Source organism: Ovis aries, chromosome X (genome assembly GCF_016772045.2).
Source record: "Ovis aries strain OAR_USU_Benz2616 breed Rambouillet chromosome X, ARS-UI_Ramb_v3.0, whole genome shotgun sequence".
NCBI classification, from domain to species: domain Eukaryota; kingdom Metazoa; phylum Chordata; class Mammalia; order Artiodactyla; family Bovidae; genus Ovis; species Ovis aries.
In genome coordinates, this window is record NC_056080.1 from 68,878,150 (window position 1) to 68,900,820 (window position 22,671).

The 22,671-nt window shown below is 36.7% G+C and overlaps 1 protein-coding gene and 1 non-coding gene across 5 annotated transcripts in view; one reads left to right on the forward strand and one right to left on the reverse strand.

The window, feature by feature from the left end:
• Window positions 1–891: 891 nt before the first annotated feature.
• Window positions 892–22,671, reverse strand: part of MAGT1 (magnesium transporter 1) — a 47,736-nt gene continuing 25,956 nt past the window's right edge. For 2 of the 4 annotated variants that reach the window (XM_060408307.1, XM_004022211.5), the window contains exons 4-10: window positions 19,200–19,340; window positions 18,322–18,462; window positions 17,752–17,841; window positions 17,034–17,097; window positions 9,256–9,330; window positions 4,177–4,267; window positions 892–2,911 (exon numbers count right to left, since the gene is read on the reverse strand). In XM_060408307.1, the coding sequence (XP_060264290.1) occupies window positions 2,896–2,911; window positions 4,177–4,267; window positions 9,256–9,330; window positions 17,034–17,097; window positions 17,752–17,841; window positions 18,322–18,462; window positions 19,200–19,340 (618 nt within the window). In that variant the 3' untranslated portion in view covers window positions 892–2,895. Of the gene's footprint in view, window positions 4,268–9,255; window positions 9,331–17,033; window positions 17,098–17,751; window positions 17,842–18,321; window positions 18,463–19,199; window positions 19,341–22,671 lie in introns of all 4 variants that reach the window. The other 2 variants (XM_060408306.1, XM_060408305.1) reach the window with 1 other exon arrangement.
• On the forward strand, window positions 20,511–20,582 carry TRNAW-CCA (transfer RNA tryptophan (anticodon CCA)). Its single transcript has one exon. It is a non-coding gene; the product is annotated as a tRNA-Trp (tRNA).

Genomic DNA, 22,671 nt, shown 5'->3' on the forward strand with positions numbered 1-22,671 from the left:
TTGATCTCTGGTTCCTCTGCCTTGTCTAAACCAGCTTGAACATCTGGAAGTTCACAGTTCACGTATTGCTGAAGTCTGGCTTGGAGAATTTTTAGCATTACTTTACTAGCGTGTGAGATGAGTGCAATTGTGCAGTAGTTTGAGCATTCTTTGGCATTGCCTTTCTTTGGGATTGGAATGAAAACTGACCTTTTCCAGTCCCGTGGCCACTGCTGAGTTTTCCAAATTTGCTGGCATATTGAGTGCAGCACTTTCATAGCATCATCTTTTAGGTTTTGAAATAGCTCAACTGGAATTCCATCATCTCCACTAGCTTTGTTCGTAGTGATGCTTGCTAAGGCCCACCTGACTTCACATTCCAGGATGTCTGGCTCCAGGTGAGTGTGAGTGATCGCAGCTTCATGATTATCTGCGTCATGATCTTTTTTATATAGTTCCTCTATGTATTCTTGCCACCTCTTCTTAATATCTTCTGCTTCTGTTAGGTCCATACCATTTCTATCTTTTATCGAGCCCATCTTTGCATGAATTGTTCCCTCGGTATCTCTAATTTTCTTGAAGAGATCTCTAGTCTTTCCCATTCTGTTATCTAGTCACAATATTTACTGACTAGGACAAAATGTAACAAACCATTGAAACAGTCATTCATTTACATATCTTGATTGTTGTGACTAATCTAGAGGGTGACAGCATTAATAAAGGATAATGAATAGAATCCTGGAAGAACTTATTTAAATTGAGAAATGCCTAAGTAAATTGGCCTACCAAATTTACTGCCATTAGGATAATAGTATATTTAATTATAATTTCAAAATGGAATATCCTAATATTATACTTCTAGCGTAGTGTTTTCAATTCACCCTTCTTTAGATGTTAACCAAAAACTCAGAATTTAGATTGTAAAAGTTTATTGATATGATCAAAAAGCAAACAGCCAGACATTTGGTTATCTCAGCCACTACAATGTATAATTTTGAATAGTATTTTAAAATGCATAACAAATAATATTTAAATCAATACTAGAAAAGTAAATTTAAGAATCTACTTAAGGCAGTTTAGATGAAATCTACTTTCAACATTTCCACAAAAGTAACACTATTCTAATTATAGTAAATCTGCCCTCTACAGAGTTTAGCCAGAACACAACTTATCTCCTTAAAGAAGAAGAATGTGCTCTTAAGAGAGACACAAAAAATACAAAGAACTGTCATTCTTCAATGCTCATTGCAAATTATCTGGAGCTATAGGTTACATGGCAGTAATATTCCCCTGGTTAGTCTGTACACATCAGGGCATATTCATACAAGTCTCATAAGAATCACAGCGTAAATTTATTTGGCCTGAGACAAGTACAAAAACAGCAGATAAGGAATCTAGAATCAAGCAAGTTACAGTGGAATAACAAAAATGGGCTTCAGTAGAGAGTAAATATCACCTCACCCACCAAATCTACTTAAAAAAAAAAACAAACACCAAAAAGCCCCACATAGAACATTTCTTCTTAGGCAACTATATTCATCTCTTCTTCAAACGTCTATTATGTAAGATTTCTAGACCTTGAGGGAAAGTTATTAGATGGTAAATAGTAGCAGGCAGTCACAACATTATCTTAATGTAATACTTCTAAGATTTCTTAAAAATTTTTCACAATTGGAATTTGTATATTTCTATAATAGTGGCATTTCCAGATACTCTTTACAGTCATGGAGGAGATTATAGCTGTATCTACTGATAACCATCAACTTTTATTCTTCACAGAAATTTGGTTAGCACATATGCTTATTTTCACTGACAGAGAAAAGATCAAATTCAAATAGAACTTCTTCAAATTATTACTTTGTTTCTCCACATAAAGTGAGAAGACTAAGGTTAAAATAATAGCAACAAAACAGAACAGTTTACAGGAAAAATTTACTTTCTATTCATAAGCAACAACGTTTCATTTTATTTTCCCAGTCTAAGGGAGTCCTTTTCCTAAATACAAGGGTTAATAAAATATGTTGTCACTGTAATACAGAAATTGATTTAACCAGATAAATCCATTTTTTTCTCTTAGGTACAAATGAAATAAGTGATCATCTCTGAGTTGCAGAAACATTTTGGTCCATTCTAAATTTACACTGACTTTAATACTAAGCTACATTTTTATTAGAGAGTGGCCCATCTTAAATAAATTAGGTAAACAGAATGAGCCTGAAATCATTCCAAATATAGGCAGCTAACACCACACTCATGAAGAAATCATAATCTTGTATTTAGGAATACTTCTTAATGTCTACAGCTACCAAGAAACATAGTCTGCACAGAATTTCAGGAGGGAAGATGGAGGACTGGCTTGTGATCTTTTTCTAAAGTCTAGATGTGAACTCTGAAGAATGGTGTTCCATTTTCAGAAGACACATAGCATATATGATTTATCTGCTCAAAAGGAAAGGTGTGTGAAGTATACACATCCATGCAACAATGGAAAAGCTAAGAATGGATTCCTGACGCTGTTATCAGTAACAGGCATATGCAAGAACACCTGGTCACCAGTCCCAACTACCTTTGGATGAGATTAAAAAACCACATGGCCAAAAGTTAAGCAACACAGTTTTGAACCTTGTTCTAATTAAATGTAGTAGTTTTAAATTTTTTATAAAATTCCACTAAATTAAATGTTCCAGAGAGTTTACTGGGAAGGGAAGGTTAAGAGAAGAATTGTATCCAAATACTTTATGAAAATTGCTTGTTAAGGCACTATACATCTTCTTTGGTTAAATGATCAACTATTTTAATCACATGGAAAAAAAAGAGGTAATCCAAAATACATAAATTGCATTCTTCTTTTCACACACATATTTTTCATTTTTCAATTTCCATTACTCCAGTGTCTACATATCTCCGGAATCCTTTTTAACTCATCAGAAAGCTGAAACAAAAATATATACCAGTCTATTAATACCTGAAAGAAAAACAGTCTTTACCTCTAATAAATATCTTGATTTTATCATATCAGATCAAAGAACATCTGGGTACATGTATAATAAACTTTGAGTACCAATAACAAAAAGTAAGAGACACTGAGATGCTGAGGTAGTCTTAGGAGAAAAGGAAGTAGAAATAAACTCAAATTAAAATATCTCCTGAAGAGATACCAATTAATAACTGAATCAACCACAGCGATCAAATAAGTAATAGAAGTACCAGAAAGATTACCCTTGCATCCCAGTTAGTATTCTATAGGGAATAAATTATTTTAAAATACATATAGACAGAAGAATGAAAGTATAGAGCTGGAGTATTATTAGTCAAGGATCAAAGTTCTAATAGGTTTAAATCTTCAGAATTAAACAAGTTTGCAAGAAATGCAAAAGGAGATTAATTTAAGTTGTTCAGTGATTAAACTACATTTAGAAATGTTACAATATAATGAACTGGCCAGGGAGTTATTCAAAATTATCTATTAAAAACTTCTGTTGAAAATACGAAAAATGAATTTGTGTCTCAAAAATACCACTTGATATACTTTACGTTAGTGTTCATGGTCCTTTATAAAACAGGGCAAGGTTGTATTAAAGCTAGAATTGTAGTAAATGGCACTCAGATTATAAAACTAACTCATGATATTGCCTGTTATGTACAGGTACATTTCTTTTGGCTATTAACAGAATAAAATCAAGAAGTTATAACTAGGAGAATAATTTCTTCTCTGAGCTTTAGAGATCACTAAGAATATTTCAAGTCAATTAGACCTTCTTAAACACTCTTATTCTACAGTCTACAAATTGGATTCAATTCAAATGTTCTGTTTATTCTACCTAAACAGCCTGAAAAGTAGAGTGAAAAGTTTTGGAAAAAACATTAAAAAAATAATTTGTCCTCAAAAAGATATAAAGTATGCAAATATGGAACTGTGCGAGGGTATAAAATGTTCTAATCATTATGTGTTTGATAGATTTCTAGGTTAAATTAAGTGATGTCAGAATAGTCCTGAATGATTTTCCTGAGAAATCACATAGTTTTATTCACTATATCATAATTACTATAATTTCTATATGCAACATAACTCAATTAAAGCCTATCTCTATGTCAGAAACTAGAGTAATCTGGAGGTAAAGTAAAAAAAAATTATAAAGCACATCAACTCTAATCATTGAAAGCATAGGTAATCACTATACAAATGAAAAATAATACCTATATGGATATCCGTGATACTTAGATCTGAAAATAGAGAGCATCCAACTGAAGAATAATACAACAAGTCCAATACCAGCCACACACATTACTGCAGAAAAATAAAAGGAGAGTAAAATGAGCATGTTAAACATAGTAAAGAGTAAGAACATAAATTTTAGGCTACACTACTAAGAGTAAAATGCAAGGGCTATATCTACTGGTAAATCTAAACTACAACAAATTTCATTCCCATTTTTATATCTTCAGGAGTCTGCCTTCACCTTTAATTTGCTCTATTACACTATAATGGAGCAGACTCTTGGAGGGCACAAACAAAACCTTGTGCACACCAGGAGCCAGGAGAAAGCAGTGAGACCATAAGAGACTGAATCAGACTTGCCTGTGAGTGTCCAGGAGTCTCCAGTGGCGGCACAGTTGACAGTTTGGCCTCAAACAACAGTAAAGAAACACAGCCCCACCCATCAACAGAAAACTTGATTAAAGATTTACTGGACCCATCCATCAGAACAAGACACAGTTTCCCCCACAGTCAGTCTCTCCCATCAGGAAGCTTCGGGAAGCCTCTTATCCTTATTCATTGGAGGACAGACAGAATGAAAACCACAATCCAGAAAACTAACCAAACTGATCACATGGACCACAGCCTTGTCTAACTCAATGAAACTATTAGCCATGCTGAGTAGGGCCAACCAAGATGGACAGGTCATGGTGGAGAGTTCTGACAAAATGTGGTCCACTGAAGAAGGAAATGACAAACCACTTCAGTATTCTTGCCTTGAGAACCTCATAGACAGTATGAAAAGACAAAAAGATTATGACACTGAAAGATGAACTCCCCAGGTTGGTAGGTGCCCAGTATGCTACTGGAGAAGAGTGGAGGAATAACGCCAGAAACAATGAAGAGATAAAGCAAACACAACTCCAGTTGTGGATGTGACTGGTGATGGAAGTAAAGTCCAATGCTGTAAAGAACAATATTGCATAGAAACCTGGAATGTTAGGTCCATGAATCAAGGCAAATTGGAAGTGGATGATGCCACTTCCAACAGGAGATGCCAAGAGTGAACAGCAACATTTTAGGAATAAGTGAACTAAAATGGACCGGAAAGGGCAAATTTAATTCAGATGACCATTACATCTACTACTATGGGTACAAGAATCCCTTATAAGAAATGGAGTAGCCCTCATAGTCAACAAAGAAGTCTGAAATGCAGTACTTGTGTGCAATCTCAAAAATGAAAGAATGATCTCTGTTCATGTCCAAGGCAAACCATTCAGTATCATAGTAATCCAAGTCTATGCCCCAAACACTAGTGCTGAAGAAGCTAAAGTTGAACAGTTCTATGAGGATCTACAAGACCTTCTAGAACTAATACCAAAAAAGATGCCCTTTTCATCATAGGGGACTGGAATGCAAATGTAGGAAGTCAAGAAACACCTGGTGTAACAGGCAAGTTTGGCCTTGGAGTACAAAATGAAGCAAGGCAAAGGCTAAAAGAGTTCTGCCAAGGGAACACACTGGTCATAGCAAACACCTCTTCCAACAACAGAAAAGAAAACTCTACACATGGACATTACCAGATGGTCAATAACAAAATCAGATTGACTATATTCTTTGCAGCCAAAGATGGAGAAGCTCTATAAAGTCAGCAAAAAGAAGACTGGGGAGCGGACTGTGGCTCAGATCATGAACTCCTTATTGCCAAATTCAGACTTAAACTGAAGAAAGTAGGGGAAACCACTAGACCATCCAGGTATGATGTAAGTCAAATCCCTTACAATTTATACAGTGGAAGTAAGAAACAGATTCAAGGGATAAGATCTGATAGACAGAGTGCCTGAAGAACTATGGACAGAGGTTCATGACATTGTACTGGAGGCAGTGATCAAGACCATCCCCAAGAAAAACAAATGTAAAAAGGCAAAATGATTGTCTGAGGAGGCCCTTACAAATAGCTGAGAAAAGAAGAGAAGCTAAAGGAAAAGGAGAAAAGGAAAGATATACCCATCTGAATGCAGAGTTCCAAATAGCAAAGAGAGATTAAGAAAGCCTTCCTCAGCAATCAATGCAAAGAAATAGAGGAAACAGAATGGGAAAGACTAGAGATCTCTTCAAGAAAATTAGAGCTGCCAAGGGAACATTTCATGTAAAGATGGGCACAATAATAGACAGAAACCTTATGGACCTAACAGAAGCAGAAGATAATAAGAGGTGGCAAGAATACACAGAAGAACATCCAGTTCCATCACTTCATGGCAAATAGATGGGGAAACAATGGAAACAGTGACAGGCCTTTATTTTCTTGGGCTCCAAAATCACTGCAGATTGTGACTGCAGCCAAGAAATTAAAAGACACTTGCTCCTTGAAGAAAAGCTATGACCAACCTAGACAGCACATTAAAACAGAGTCATTACTTTGCCGACAAAGGTCCATCTAGTCAAAGGTATGATTTTCCCACTAGTCATGTATGGATGTGAGAGTTGGACTATAAAGAAAGCTGAGTGCCAAAGAATTGATGCTTCTGAACTGTGGTGTTGGAGGACTCTTGAGAGTCCCTTGGAATGCAAGATCCAACCAGTCAATCCTAAAGGAAATCAGTCATGAATATTCATTGGAAGGACTAAGGTGGAAGCTCCAATACCTTGCCCACGTGATGTGAAGAACTGACTCACTGGAAAAGACCCTGATGCTGGGAAAGATTGATGGGAGGAGGAGAAGGGGATGACAGAAGATGAGATGGCTGGATGGCATCACAGACTCAATGGACATGAATTTGAGCAAGTTCTGGGAGATGGTGATGGACTGGGAAGGCTGGTGTGCTGCAGTCCATGGAGTAGCAGAGGGTCGGACATGACTGAGCAACTGTACTGAACTGAACACTATAATATTTACATACTTGTGTAATTTAATTGTGTGAAATAATGAATTCCATTAAACATCACCACAGAATTTAGTGTTAGAAACAGTTTTACAACTAACAAGAAAATAACTCACTCTTTTAAAACAATTTGTTTTTTAATCAAAGGATAATTGCTTTAATATAACTCACTTTTTCAACTTCTTTTAAGTCCTTATTATGTATGGCCTTATTGTATTATTGATAAATATTGACTTAAAGACATCTGGTAATATCATTCTGACAGCCTTAGTTGAAAGTACTTTATTCATCAACACTGCTTGTATGAGGAAATCCTTCAACACAGATTCCTTATTTGAATTATGAGGGGATAAAACCCCTGACTCCTAGCCCTAAATTCATAGCTCTCTCCATTAATCCCACATGCTCTGGTTCAGCATAGCAGTTACCAACCTTAGCCCTAGATGACGACCCTACAATGCTCAAGTATGATTCCCATAACATGAGGATTTTTAAATCCCTGGACTAAGACTGGCTAAGAAGCAGAGAGGTAGGTGTGGAAAAGCATGGAAGCTTCAGGGAAACATATTTATTGGACAATACTAAAGACAATTTTTAGTTTTGTTATATTTAGAGAATAATCCATTTTCCCTTTACAATTCTCACACAATATGATTAGGGGCCAAAAATTTAAATCTTAAACAATTTTTTAATGAGTATTAACACATGCTCTTTGTAGAAGTCTTTTTTTCTTCTTAATCAAATGCACATATACATGTATATATAGCTTCACCCAGAATATATATTTGTATTCTAATTTTTTCACATATCTAAAAGTGCTTAGGAAAGTTCTTGATACATAATAAGTGCTAAAGAAATATTTATTAGTAATATTTGTGATCATCTCATTAGATTAGAATCTTATAAATAGATCAAATTGTGACTAACTTAATATATGTCACCAAAATGTTTTACAACTTAAATTCATCCCAGCACTGCAGTAGCACCCAGATGGCCTTTCTCCAAAAATGAATAGTGAAATAGGCATTTTTTCAAAAGTCATGAATTAAAGGATGTATATTGACTGGATAAAAAATTGCTGCATTAGCTCTATTTTTCTAATATGTAAAACTTCATTTCAATGCAACAGAAAAATTATCTTCCAAATTTAAAATCCAATATCATCTTTTTTTCTAGAAGGAAAAAGTAGATAGATTTATTAACCTAGGTTAATTTTGATGACATTTAACTCTTTAACCATAAAATAAGAACTCAAACTGATTTCATGTTAAGCAAAGTACATTGTTAGCATTTTTTGTAACAAATATTAGCATATGAAAATTCTAATATATAAAAAGTCCATGCAAACCAATGGGAAAAGGAGTAACATTCTAATACATAAATGGCAAAAGACAAAAAGGTATTTTAGACAAAGGAAAACAAAACAGCTAATAAACATCTAAGAAAATATTCAACTACAGTAATAAACAAAGAAGTACAAAATAATATAACATCTCCCCTTTATCTGATAAGCAAATATACACTTGCATACATATTTTAAATAAAGTTCTCTAATGTTGATAAAAAGTTACAGTGAAAACAAGCATTCTGAAATGTCACTGGTAGGAATCTAAACTATTAAACATTTGGGTAAAGAATTTGGTATCATCAGCTTAAAACATCAAGATAACTGAAAACACTCATACACAGGACCACACAGTCACACTACTTTAAGGAATTAATATGAAAAGAGGATAAAGTTTAATATATACCATAATAGTCACTAAATAACTATTCATTATAATGAAAGGAAAAAACTAAATGTTTAACAAAACCAGAATGGTTAAACAAATAGCATAAACAATAAATTAAAAATTATGTGTGGGAAAATATTAGTGAAATATTTTAACTCCAATTAAAAAAGGGGGTATTAAGATTCAAAATATTATACATACAGTTGAAAAGATGTTTTTAGAAATAGAAGAAACTTGTATTACAATGCTAAAATTATTAGCTTTTTAATGGTGGAATAATGGGTAACTCTACCTCCAAATGTTTCATTCTCTTATTTCCTCCAACACTTTCTACAATGAGCACATATTACTTTTATAATAGTGAAGTAAAATAATATAACTAAGAGGAGAAGTGATTAAGAGGACATTGCTTTTTTCTGTATAAAGGCAGAACTGCTACATCTTGGCATATGATATGACTTACTCTTTCGCTTTCCAATATCCATGTCAGATGTAGCAGCTTCACATAAAAGCACCATCCCTAAGGTAACCCCACCATCTTAGAAAAATCATTTAAGGAAAAATTCAGAGAGAAATAACACAAACTTTAATATTCCTAAAGTAATACAGAATGAATAAATATATAAACCTTCAATTATAAAAACTAAGTAATTTAAAAAATTGTATTTGGGTAGAACTGATTTACAATGTTGTGGTAGTTTCAGGTATGCAGCAAAGTGAATCTGTTATACATATATCCACTCTTTTTCAGATTCTTTTTTCACATATAGGCCACTACAGGGCATTGAGTAGAGCTCTTTGTGCTATACAGTGAAAGTGAAAGTCCCTCAGTCACATCTGCTTCTTTGTGACCCCGTGGACTGTATAGTCCATGGAATTCTCCAGGCCAAAATATTGGAGTGGGTAGCCTTTCCCTTCTCCAGGGGATCTTCTCAACCCAGAAATCAAACCCAGGTCTCCTTTTATTACAGGCAGATTATTTACCAGCTGAGCCACCAGGGAAGCCCATACAGTGCTATACAGTAGGTCCCTATTATCTATTTTATATATAGTAGTGTGTATATGTCAATCTCAATCTTCCAATTTATCCTCCCAATAACCAAGTAATCATGTGCCTATATAGTATGACAATTATTTACTATGAAAATATAATAAAAAATTAAGGTTAGAAAATTACTTCATTTATACAAATAAAAACTGATATTTTAAACAAATGTCCCAATATAACTTATAGATAAAACATGAATTTTCCTCTAAAATTGTACTTTGAAATAAACTTCTGAAACATTCTTCCAATTATTGAGTCAATTTTGTATACATTAAAATAAATTAAGTAGCCATTTTGAATATTTCAACTACTTGCCAAAAAAGAACACATTTGAAATGTACATGATTTACAGAGAACATCAACTAACTTTTATTTGAAAAATAACTTAACAAATATTTTTTAGAATTTCAACAATTAACCTCAAAGCACAAATTACTACTAAACTACTTAAATTGTCCTATTTTAATAAAAAAAGAAAATCCTATGAGCCATGACTTCACTTTTATTCACCTTAATATAGAAGCTACATAAATACAAAATAGATGTACTCTTGCAAATAGATAGTACATGGCTTGGTTGAACAGTAAAATAAGAAAAATCAAATTCTGAAACAAAATAGAATGTGTTCAAGTAGAAAAGACAGATTTACCCTGCAGTTTGGTGAATACAAAGATTAATTTAAAATGCTCATATTAATTATTCATATACACATGCACATTGTATGCTATCTCATGTAGGTAAAAATAAGCAGAAAGGGAAAAATAGGTATTCAAATAAGGCCTGAATTTATAATTGGCTCTAAATTTGTCTGTTCATCCTTTCATTTCCATTTTACACACTCTTCTTAATAGTCTCTTTTTAGGGATGATACTCATTCATAGTTTTGTTGCTTAGCTAATTTGTTTTTTTCAGTTATCTTTTTTTTCTTACTAGGATTCTTTATTATACACCTTACTAGTATTCTGTATATTATACACCTATGCATACAGTGATGACTTTATTATTTTGGGCTCCAAAATCACTGCAGATGGAGACTGCAGCCATGCAATTAACAGATGCTTACTCCTTGGAAGGAAAGCTATGACTAACCTAGCTGCTGCTGCTAAGTCGCTTCAGTCATGTCCAACTTTGTGCGACCCCATAGACAGCAGCCTACCAGGCTCTGCCCCTGGGATTCTCCAGGCAAGAACACTGGAGTGGGTTGCCATTTCCTTCTCCAATGTATGAAAGTGAAAAGTGAAAGTGAAGTCGCTCAGTCGTGTCCGACTCTTCGCGACCCCATGGACTGCAGCCTTCCAGGCTCCTCCGTCCATGGAATTTTGCATGCAAGAGTACTGGGGTGGGGTGCCATTGCCTTCTCCGATGACTAACCTAGAGAGCATGTTAAAAAGCAGACATTACTTTGCCAAAAAAGGTCCGTCTAGTCAAGGCTATGGTTTTTCCAATGGTCATGTATGGATGTGAGAGTTGGACTATAAAGAAAGCTGAGTGCTGAAGAATTGATGCTTTTGAACTGTGGTGTTGGAGAAGACTCTTGAGAGTCCCCTGGACTGCAAGGAGATCCAACCAGTCCATCCTAAAGGAGATCAGTCCTAGGTGTTCATTGTAAGGACTGATGCTGAAGCTGAAACTCCAGTACTTTGGCCACCTCATGCGAAGAGTTGACTCACTGGAAAAGACCCTGGTGCTGGGAGGGATGGGGGGGCAGGAGGAGAAGGGGACGACTGAGGATGAGATGGCTGGATGGCATCACCGACTCAATGGACATGAGTTTGGGTAAACTCCAGGAGTTGGTGATGGACAGGGAGGCCTGGCGTGCTGCAATTCATGGGGTCGCAAAGAGGTGGACACGACTGAGCAACTGAATTGAATTGAACTGAACTGATGCATACCTGTATGCAGGTATGCATAAAGATGGGCTTCCCTGGTAGCTCAGCTGGTTAAGAATCTGCCTACAATGAAGGAGACCCCAGGTCGATTCCTGGGTTGGGAAGATGGCCTGGAGAAGGGGTAGGCTACCCACTGTGGTATTCTTGGGCTTCCCTGGTGGCTCAGCTGGTAAAGAATTTGCCTGCAATGTGGGAGACCTGCGTTCGATCCCTGGGTTGGGAAGATCCCCTGGAGGAGGGCATGACAACCCACTCCAGTATTCTTGCCTGGATAATCCCCATGGACAGAGGAGCCTGGTGGGCATCACAAAGAATTGGACACAACTGAGCTACTAATACATGCACATGCATGGAGATTGATCATTTCTAAAGGCTCTGGCCATAGACACTCTGATTAACGGTCGAGACTTGTTTTTGGACTAGTTTGCTTCTGTATCATGGTCTAGAGCTTTCCATCTTACACTATACCATCAAGGTTTTTGTGGGCTGTTGTTCTTAGCTATGAAGAGCTATGATGCACTTCCATATGTATTGCTTTATTTCATTTATAGACTCTTTAAACTTTTACTTTTATTATAGGCAGGCACTATTAGTTGGAGTCACAAAGTTAGAGGAAATATAGACCATTCCTTGAACAAGTTTACACTCTAGTAGGGGATACAAACAACAAATAGTAAATAATTACATAATCATCTTACCCTGAGAGAACTGAATAGAAAATAGAGGAGGTGTTATTATATAACAAACAGGAACTAGGCTATTAAACAAGCTAGTAGATTTGTGGTTCAAGGTGGCAGAGTAGGAAGGAGAATGTAAAGCTCACCTCTCCACAACACACATGCCAAAAATACATCTATACTGGAATAATTCTCATGGAAAACTAACTGGTTACTGGTAGAAAAAATCCTATACAACCAAAATTGCAAGAAAGATCTCCATGTAACCAGCAGTGTCAGCTTAGGACCTACCCACCTCAGAGGGATCTGTAAGGAAGAGAAGGTCCACACAGGCAGATCTTCACTCGGGGTGGGGGGTGGGGCGATCACGTGGAGCCACAATCTGAGTATCCCAGTCTTTGCCTTCTGGGAAATCCACTGGTGCAGACAAAAGGGCAAGAGGAGCCTAGACTCTACTTGCAAGGAGCACACACATGATGGCAGAGCGGACAGAGCCTTGCACTGCTGGCTGTCACCTAACCACGACTCCAAACTGAAGGGGCGGAGAAGACCCTGGCTGTGCTCACTCCACACCACAGCCTGGCATGAGACCTGGGCAAAGACTCGGTCTAACTATACAGAGACATATCACATTGCCTGGGGTGGTACTACAAGAACAGGCAGCAGCTAAGTGCTGAAATACCAAGCAGAGAGACTCAGGGACAGGACTCATGTAGGACAGACTGGAGGGCCTGGGGTGTGGTCTGGGTGTACACAGTGGTTCTATCCCAGCTGCGCTCAGCCTCTACCCACTCCACACCCCAGCTTAGCTCTTGATCTGAGACAGACAGGTCCTGGGAGAAGACTGCCACAGAGGTAGCCCAGATCTCTTGTGGCAGTGCAGCCATCTCAATTCCTGCAGCCACAATGCCCCAGTCCCCAGCCTATTCCTCACCACAGCCTTGCACTAGATCTGGGACAAACACAACCAAGGGACACAATCTTTTGCTGCCTTTGAGTGGAACCATAGACACTTACACAGACAGCATATAAGTCCTCTGTGACTGCACAGGCCTCACTTGCTTCAGCAATCACCTCTTCTGGGGCAGGGCATGCATTCAAGGGCAATAGAGCCTGATTGAACCTGACCTTCAGGGCTTCTACTCCAACAACTGAGGAGCAGACCTATCCCTGACAGGACAGTGACAACCACAGAGCAGGGAGGAAGCTCCACCTCAGTCTAGCACAGGCTCCAGAAACTCCAACACCAATCACATCCCCTATCAAGGGGACAATGGCCAGCACACCCTGAGGGAAGACGTGGCTGGCGTCCATACCAAAACTACCTTGCAGCAGAAACACTGAACATACTCAGTCTATACAGGGATACTCCCACTTAAAAATATCCCTTTAACATCACAGTAGATAATTTTTTCTCCTAAAGTCATAGAGACAGAGAAAGATAAGTAAAACTAAAAGGCAAATTCCAATGGTTAAGACTTCAAATTTCTACTTCAGGGGGCACAGGTTTGATCCCTAGCCAGGGAACTAAGATCCTGCATGCAGCAAGTGCGGCCAAAAAAAACCACACACACACACACACAAAAAACCCCAAGGCAGAGGAACTACTTCCAATTAAAGAACGGCAGAAATCCCCTGAAAGAAAAAATAATGAAATAGAGCTCACCAGTCTACTAGACCCCGAGTTCAAAAAGGTGGTAATAAAAAGAACTGAAAGATGATGGATAGAAATCCAGATCATTATAACAGGGAACTAGATAAAGAGAAGATTCTAAAGGTAGCAAGAGGGAAAAAGAGGGTCAGTTACAAGAGAATGTCAATAAGGCTATCAGCTGATTTCTTTGTAGAAACACTGCTAGAAGGGAGTGGGATGATATATTCAAAGTACTGTGAGGGAAAAACCTGAAACCTAGGGTACAATACTCAGCAAGATTATCATTTAGAATAGAAGGAGAAAGAAACAACTTCTCAGACAAGTGAAAGCTAAAAGAATTCAGCAATACTAAACCTACCCTAAAAGAAATATTGACATGTCTTTTCTAAATAGAAAAGAAGCAAGTATATATGGGAAAGGGAAACAGTCACATTAAGAAAGGCAAATATATAGGATTTAAGGTCACTTAAATAAACCAGTAAATGGATTTAAAAAACAATGTAAAAATTGTAAAAGTGATTATAACTAAAATAAACAGTAAAAGGATGAGCATGAAGATGTAAAACAGGACATCAAAATCACAAAATGTGGGGGAGGGGAGTATATGCACATATATGAATACATATATATATACACACACACACATACACACACACACACACACACACACATAAAAAGGGCTTCCCTGGTGACTCAGATAGTAAAGAATCTGCCTGCAATGCAGGAGATCCAGGTTTAATCTCTGGATCAAGATCTTCTGGAGAAGGGAATGGTTACCCAATCCAGTATTCCTGCCTGGAGAATCCCATGGACAGGGAAGCCTGGTAGGCTACAGTCTGTGGGGTCGCAAAAAGAGTCACAAACAACTGAGCAACTAAGCATGAGCATGGTACATAATATATATATATAAATCCATGTATGAAACAGAAACAGGCTCATAGGCATAGAAAACAAACTTCATTATGAAAGGGGAGAGGGAGGGAAGGAAAAATTAGGGGTACAGGATTAACAAATACAAACTACTATCTATAAAATAGATAAACAACAAGGATTTATTATATTCAATATCCTGTAATAACCTATAATGGAATATAACCTAAAAAAACCTGAATCACTACCTGTATACCTGAAACCAACACAATATTATAACTCAATGATACCTCAATAAAAAATATAGAGCCAGTAAAATAAAGTGTATCATAGACGATAAAGACAAAGATATTTGTATAAAATAAAGCATACTTACAGAATTCTAAAGAAATGTTTAAGTTACTTTGATTATTATTGTCCAAACTATATTTAAACAATTTCTTTTCCTACTGAAAAAGCAGTTTTAAAAAATAATGCATAACAATAATTAGGATTTGCCAGGGGTAGCAGAGTACATACGTATTTCTGGCACATATGTATTTCCCTACCCTCTATTGGGGGGTGGCTGTGCTGTGAGGTATGTGGGATCTTAGTTTCCTGGTCAGGGATGAAGCCTGTGCCCCCTGCAATGGAAGCACAGAGTCTTAACCACTGAACTGCCAGGGAAGTCCATCAATTATTTTTATGTGCAAGAAAATATTTTTTGCAATATTCACCAATAGAGAATAACTGAATTATGACATATCTATTATGGACTTCCCTGGTGGCTCAGATAGTAAAGAATCTACCCATAATGCGAGAGACCTGGGTTTGATTCCTGGGTTGGGAAGATCCCCTGGAGGACATTTGCTAATGGTGACTGTTTTCCTTTTCCTTGCTTATATTTTCTTATTTTTCTATAATTATCATGCATTTCATAACTACGAAGGCCATACACAATTTAGTAAATGCTTATAATACATTAAAAAACTAAACTGTATGAAAAGTATATCTATAAATACAAAATATGGAATTCCTCTAAATCATCCAGATGACACAAAGGAGGGCAAATAACATTACCATCAAGCCACTGAGCAGATTCTCTAACTGTCTGGGCTACAACTGATTTCAATATGTCAATATCAGGACTCCTTGCCTGAGAAGCACAACCTAAAAGAACATGACATCTGTTCACCTTGTTGATTTGTTTCATAGAGTCACTGCTTATGCATTCAGGTAGGTAAACTATACTCAGTAATACTAAGAAATGTATATTCTTACCTATCTGATATCACTGTTATCTACCCTTGCAGCTTACAGAGACATCTATTTTCAGATGTGAGAAAGTAAAAATCTGTCCTATGGGACAGAGAACAGGAAAACACACATATAAAGTAGCTGCATAGTTCACAGGAAATAATATTTCTCCCTAGGACATGCTGCAGCTGTAAATGTCAAAACAAACTCCATCTTTGAGTAACTACTGCTTTCCTACTCAATGAGGAACACTGTAATCTAAAATAATAAACTGATTCAAACTACATAAGTAAGAAGGAAATATTCCATTCTTACCTGGAGGATTTAAGTCACTCGATCTACAAGTACAATTTCTAAGTAGCCTCAATTCAGAACCAAAGTGACAGAGCTTCAAAAAAGGAGTTTCTGAAAACAAACTGTACATTTATCTGAACTTTGTAGTTTCCAGGAAACAAAATTCTGGATCCACTTCAGTCCAGACTTGACACTGACCTCTTTACACTTAGCCTGGCTTTGCTTTGAGCTCATCAAAACATTGCTTCATTTACATTTCATCTAAGCACTATCTTTCCTTAAGTCCTATAACAACTCTATCTTTCCTTAGATAAGAAATCCCATGGTTCCTCTGATTTAGTTTCCCTTGTAGCAATGATCCAATAAACTTGGCTTTATCAGACTGCAGGTTTGTCCCTAGAGGTCTTCAGCTGATAAGGCTAGGGCAAGTAATACAGTAATAAAATTCCAAAGATATTATGCCTTGCATTAATAAGACAGCAACCTCAACCAAACGCTACAGAGAAAATACTGGAATGTGAGAAAATAGACAAATTAAAATGTGGCACCAAGAACTTATTATAAAGAGGATACTGAACAGAAGAACAATGTGTGTTTCAGCTACAAATTGAGCTTGGCTGCTTCCATGGATATAATTCTGGGGGAAAAAAAAAGACAAAATTTAATCTTTAAATAAATGTTAAAATTTGGTAATGTAATCCTAAAATTGGCTATTTTTAAATACTATGAAATTATTAATTCATCTGATGTATATAAACACTGGATCTGTAGAATTCACCTGTAAAAAGTTTGACTAAAATAAAAGCTATCTCTGTGTTATTTATTATTTATTCATACTTATATTTATTTGTACTTATTCATTATACTTATACTATGTTTTCAACAAATGAGAAAACTAGTATTTTAGTGTACAAGACCATGAGGTAAAATAATATAAACTCCATGAAAACAGGGACTACATTTTTTGTATCACTCTATCTAATAATACCTAGTACATTGCCTAGAAACAGTAAATGGTCAAGTACTTGATCAATTATTCTATTTAGTTGAAGACTGACTTTCATTCTTAGCCAGCTTACTCAAAAGAACTCATCAAAAAGGATTAAAAAAAAACTTCCCCGTTTTAAGAGTATGGCATAGTCTTTTTAGCAATCGAAGTTCATTAATACAGAGCGATTGAAAAGTCAAAACTAAATCGAGTTCCTTCATATACTAGCACTGATCTAACAGGATATTAATCATTAAGGTTAACTTTGGTAGATAATGTAAAGAAATTCTGGACTTCCCTTACCACATGTCCTGTGTGGGGATTCTTATGAGCATACGGTGGTCCTCTTATATGGTTCCACATTTGACCAGATGTCATAGCAAGCACAAAACACTAGGAAACAAAAAAAAAATGAAATACTCATATAATATGGTATGGTCCCACTTTAATTAAATTAACAGGTATATGAAAAGTATACCTCTCAAGTAATACATGAAAAAAAATTTTCCATAAATGACAAAAAAGCTTATATTTCATCATAAGGATCACAAGAATCAATATTTACTTTGAAAGGAAAGCACTGTTTTAAAACTACAAATAAACTGATACAAGTTTAAAATTGAATACTGAAAAGCCTTTTAGAAGAATTTAAAGAATGGAGATTTTCATAGGGGTGACAGTCTTTCAGGTTGAATAAAAACTAGGTACAAGCTACTAATGAGATAATGGAGGAAACAAACTGATTTTACGGTAAAAAATAAAAATATCAATATATAAAATCTTTTCCCACAGATAAGAAAGAAACAAAATGCCACCTAACAATGTAATATTAGGAGTTTTATCTAAACAATTTTTCTTCCAACATTCACTCACCAGAGCAGCAAAAGCCCATCCAGTTTTATTAAAGAGAAATTCCATATTGCTCCTTCGAAGATACACAAGTCCACCAATAACAGCCAAAAGCAATCCCAACATAAGGGGACCAGCATAATTTGGGGGTCTAATTACTCTAATCTAATGAAAAGGAGAGAAAAACATTTTAAAATATGAAATTTATTCATTAAGTATATAGATCAAAATAATTTGAAATGAAAATCAAAATTAGTATGGTTACTTTCATGAAAAAATTACACTTTTTCTTTTCATCCTAATTAAAATAGCCTACAATGTATCCTAAAACGGTATGGATGCAATATTCTTTTTAACCACAACATAACATCTTTTAGGGAATTCCCAGGTGGCGCTAGTGGTAAAGAATCCACCTGACAAGGCAGGAGATGCAGGAGACAAAGGTTTGATCTCTGGGTTGTAAAGATCCCCTGGGGGAGAAAACGGCAACCCACTCCAGTATTCCTGCCTGGAGAATCCCACGGGCAGGGGAGCGTAGTGGGCTACAGTCCATGGTGTTGCAAAGAGTTGGACATGACTGAAGTGACTGAGCACACATATACATCTTTTAGATTAAGAAGTATTACTAAGTATTTACTAAGTATTACTAAGTATTGCCAAGTACAACTAGATACTCCATGGATTTAATGAGGACGAAAGAGTGGTTTCCATGCTGAATTGACTAAGTAATAGAGTATGTTTTAACGTCACTCTTTCATCAGGATGATTCTGTTAAATGCTACTGATAAAGGGACTGACAAACTATCACCATCTCAGTGATCTAAGGATGAGACCAATTAGGACCTCCCAGAAGAATAGGTGGATAATGACAAAGTAACTTTCTACAAAGCAAGGAAACTTACATTGACATCAGTTCTGTCAGCAATCCACCGGGCAATTTGCTCAGCTGAAAATCCACGCACCTGCAACTCATATGTATCACCCCGCTTGGGCTTCCCTTTTGCAGGAAAGTTGATGAAAGTTGGAGCTGAATTCATGTTTAGCTGAATAAAAAGTAGTCCATGAGAATACAAATTACCAAAAAAAAAAAAATCTTAACAGCAAATATCTTGAAATTTAGGCATTTTACAAAGACAAATAAGCCCAGGTTTAGGTGGGTTAAGTGATTCATCTAAGGAAAGTGGTAAGTGATCCAAGAGTCAAACCCAAGGCTGCTTGTGACCTTAACTAGTACACTTTACTGACAAAATATAAATTCCTAGCTAAGAAACCTACATTTTACTCCTTTAAAATGGAAAATTTCCCATACCACAATTAATCTGTTCCGACATTATGCAAAAAAAGAATACATTTATGAGAACTAAAATTCTCATGTAGCTTAGGTAATAGGAGAAGGCAATGGCACCCCACTCCAGTACTCTTGCCCGGAAAATCTCATGGATGGAGAAGCCTGGTAGGCTGCAGTTCGTGGGGTCACAAAGAGTTGGACATGACTGAGCAACTTCACTTTCACTTTTCACTTTCATGCATTGGAGAAGGAAATGGCAACCCACTCCAGTATTCTTGCCTGGAGAATCCCAGAGACGGGGGGAGCCTGGTGGGCTGCCGTCTATGGAGTTGCCCAGAGTTGGACACCACTAAAGTGACTTAGCAGCAGCAGCCGCAGCTTAGGTAAGCTTCAAATAGAGCACATTCTCAATGTGGAGGAAAGATCAGGTAAGAGAGTACTTTATTGTAGGGAAAACCAATACAAAATGGTAACCAATCAGCAGAAATAGTCAATTTAAAACGTTCATAAGTATTTAGTGATAAGCATAACATTTCTCTGTCATGAGACCATGATATTCTTAAGATAACACTGGAATTGCTAAGGTAAAGAATCTAAGACCTACTCATTTGCATTGTATCTTTCCTGATGTGATAATACTTGCAGAAAATAGAAAATGTTAAGTCCAGGGAAAAGATGATCACCAACAGATGCAAGCATTCAGGTACCCTCAGCAGGTAACCCTTTAACAGACATTGGCTTGTATAAAGTAACTATAACTTAAAGACTTCCCTGGTGGCTCAGACGGTAAAGCGTCTGCCTACAGTGTGGGAGACCCAGGTTCAATCCCTGAATAGGGAAGATCTCCTGGAGAAGGGAATGGCAACCCACTCCAGTATTCTTGCCTCCCACCAACAAAAAGGGGCTCAAAGAAATATTTTGGGCTTCCCTGGTGGCTCAGAGGTTAAAGCGTCTACCTCCAATGCAGGAGACCCAGGTTCAATTCCTGGGTTGGGAAGATCCCCTGAAGAAGGAAATGGCAACCCACTCTAGTACTCTTGCCTGGGGAATGTCATGGATGAGGAGGCTGGTAGGCTACAGTCCACGGGGTTGCAAAGAGTCGGACATGACTGAGCGACTTCACTTTCACTTTAAAGACATCAACCAATAAAATAACCCACTCCCTTGCTTTGATTCTATACTTAAGAGTAACCCTTCTAAGAGTAGTTTTTTTTTTAACTTTCCTATAAGGGGAGAGGGTATACCGATTAGGTATATGATTAGTTTGGCCTTCTTGGCAGTAAAAGATGCTGAATTAGTGAATTTAAAAATTTAGCTCTTTGATTACCAATGTCCATGGATTTTTAGGGTTTGGCGAGTGTACACAAAGTCTGCAGAGCTAGATAAATTCTGGCTACGCTGTTAAAAATTCAGTTTGAGTCCACAAAACTAAGACCTGAATAGTGTTCATGCTGCCAAAGTGCTTCCCAAATTTTAGGCCAAACTCTTCAATAGTTGTTTATTTATATGGTGGTCCCCACTTGTCCACAGTTTCACTTTCTAAAGTTTAAGTTATCTGTGGTCAACTGCAGTCTGAAAATACTAAGTGGAGAATTCCAGAAACAAACAATTCAAAAATTTTAAATTGCAGCCATTCTGAGCAGTGTGATGAAATCTCTCACCATCTTACCCAGGATGTGAATGATCCCTTTGTCCAGCATATCCCACCCATTAGTCATTTAGTAGCTGTCTTGGTTTTCAGATCAACTGTTGTGATATCACAATGCTTGTACTCAAGTAACCCTTATTTTACTTAATAATGCCCCAAAACACAAGAGTAGTGATGCTGGCAATGAGATATGCCAAAGAGAAGCCATGAAGTGCTTCCTTTAAGTGGAAAGGTGAAAGCTCTCAATAAGGACAGAAAAAAAATCACTTGCTGAGGTTGCTATCTTCGTGAAATTGTAAAGGAAAAGAAATCTGCTAACTTTGCTGTTCCACTGAAAAAATTACGGTAAGTGATAAGTGCTTAATCAAGATAGAAAAGATAAATTTGTATAATAAGATATTGTGAGAGAGACCACACTCACATAACTTTCATTACAGTGAATCTGTTAGTCTCTCAGTCACCCAGACTCTTTACGACCCCATGGACTGTAGACCATCAGCTTCCTCTGTTCTTGGGATTTCCCAGGCAAGAATACTGGAGTAGGTTGTCATTCCCTTCTCCAGGGGATTTTCCCAACCAAGGGATCAAACCTGGGTCTCTTGCAGTGCAAGCACCTGCTTTACCATCTGAGCCTATATTGTTTTAACTCTTCTATTTTGTTATTATTATTGCTACTCTTACTGTGCTTAATTTATAAGTTAAACTTTATCATAGGTAGGTATGTACATATGTACGTATAGGAAAAAATATAGTTACATATAGGGTTCAGTACTATTTGCAGTTTCAGAGTCTCAGAATGTATCCCCTGTGGATAAGCAGGGACTACTATACCACCTTTGGATTTAAAATATACATATATACATATGTGTCTAAAAGACCTATGTAATATATGAAATCCATTTCCTGTATGAAATTAAAAACAAAAAATTACAGGGTTATAAGGACCAACTCCAGTCCATTCTGCCAGCCACTATTACCATTTATAGACCTTTCTGAATTTATTCACATACATGTGTATATACTAGCAGAAAACATAATATTGTTTTGTGTCTGCCTTATTTAACAAAAATGGTATCACATTAACTTAAATATTCTACCTTTCATTTTGCTTTTTTTATTGAACCGTGTTTGAGATCTATCCATAACAGTGTGTGTGTGTGTATATATATATATATATATATATATATACACACACACAGACACACATATATACACACACACACCAGGGAAGCCCCATATAATATGGGTGGCTCAGATGGTAAAGGATCCGCCTGCAATGCAGGAGACCTGGGTTAAATCCCTGGGTTGGGAAGATCCCCTGGAGGAGGGCATGGCAACCCACTCCAACATTCTTGCCTGGAGAATCCCCATGGACAGAGGAGCCTGGAGGGCTACAGTCCATGGGGACACAAAGAGTTGGACACAACTGTGTGACTAA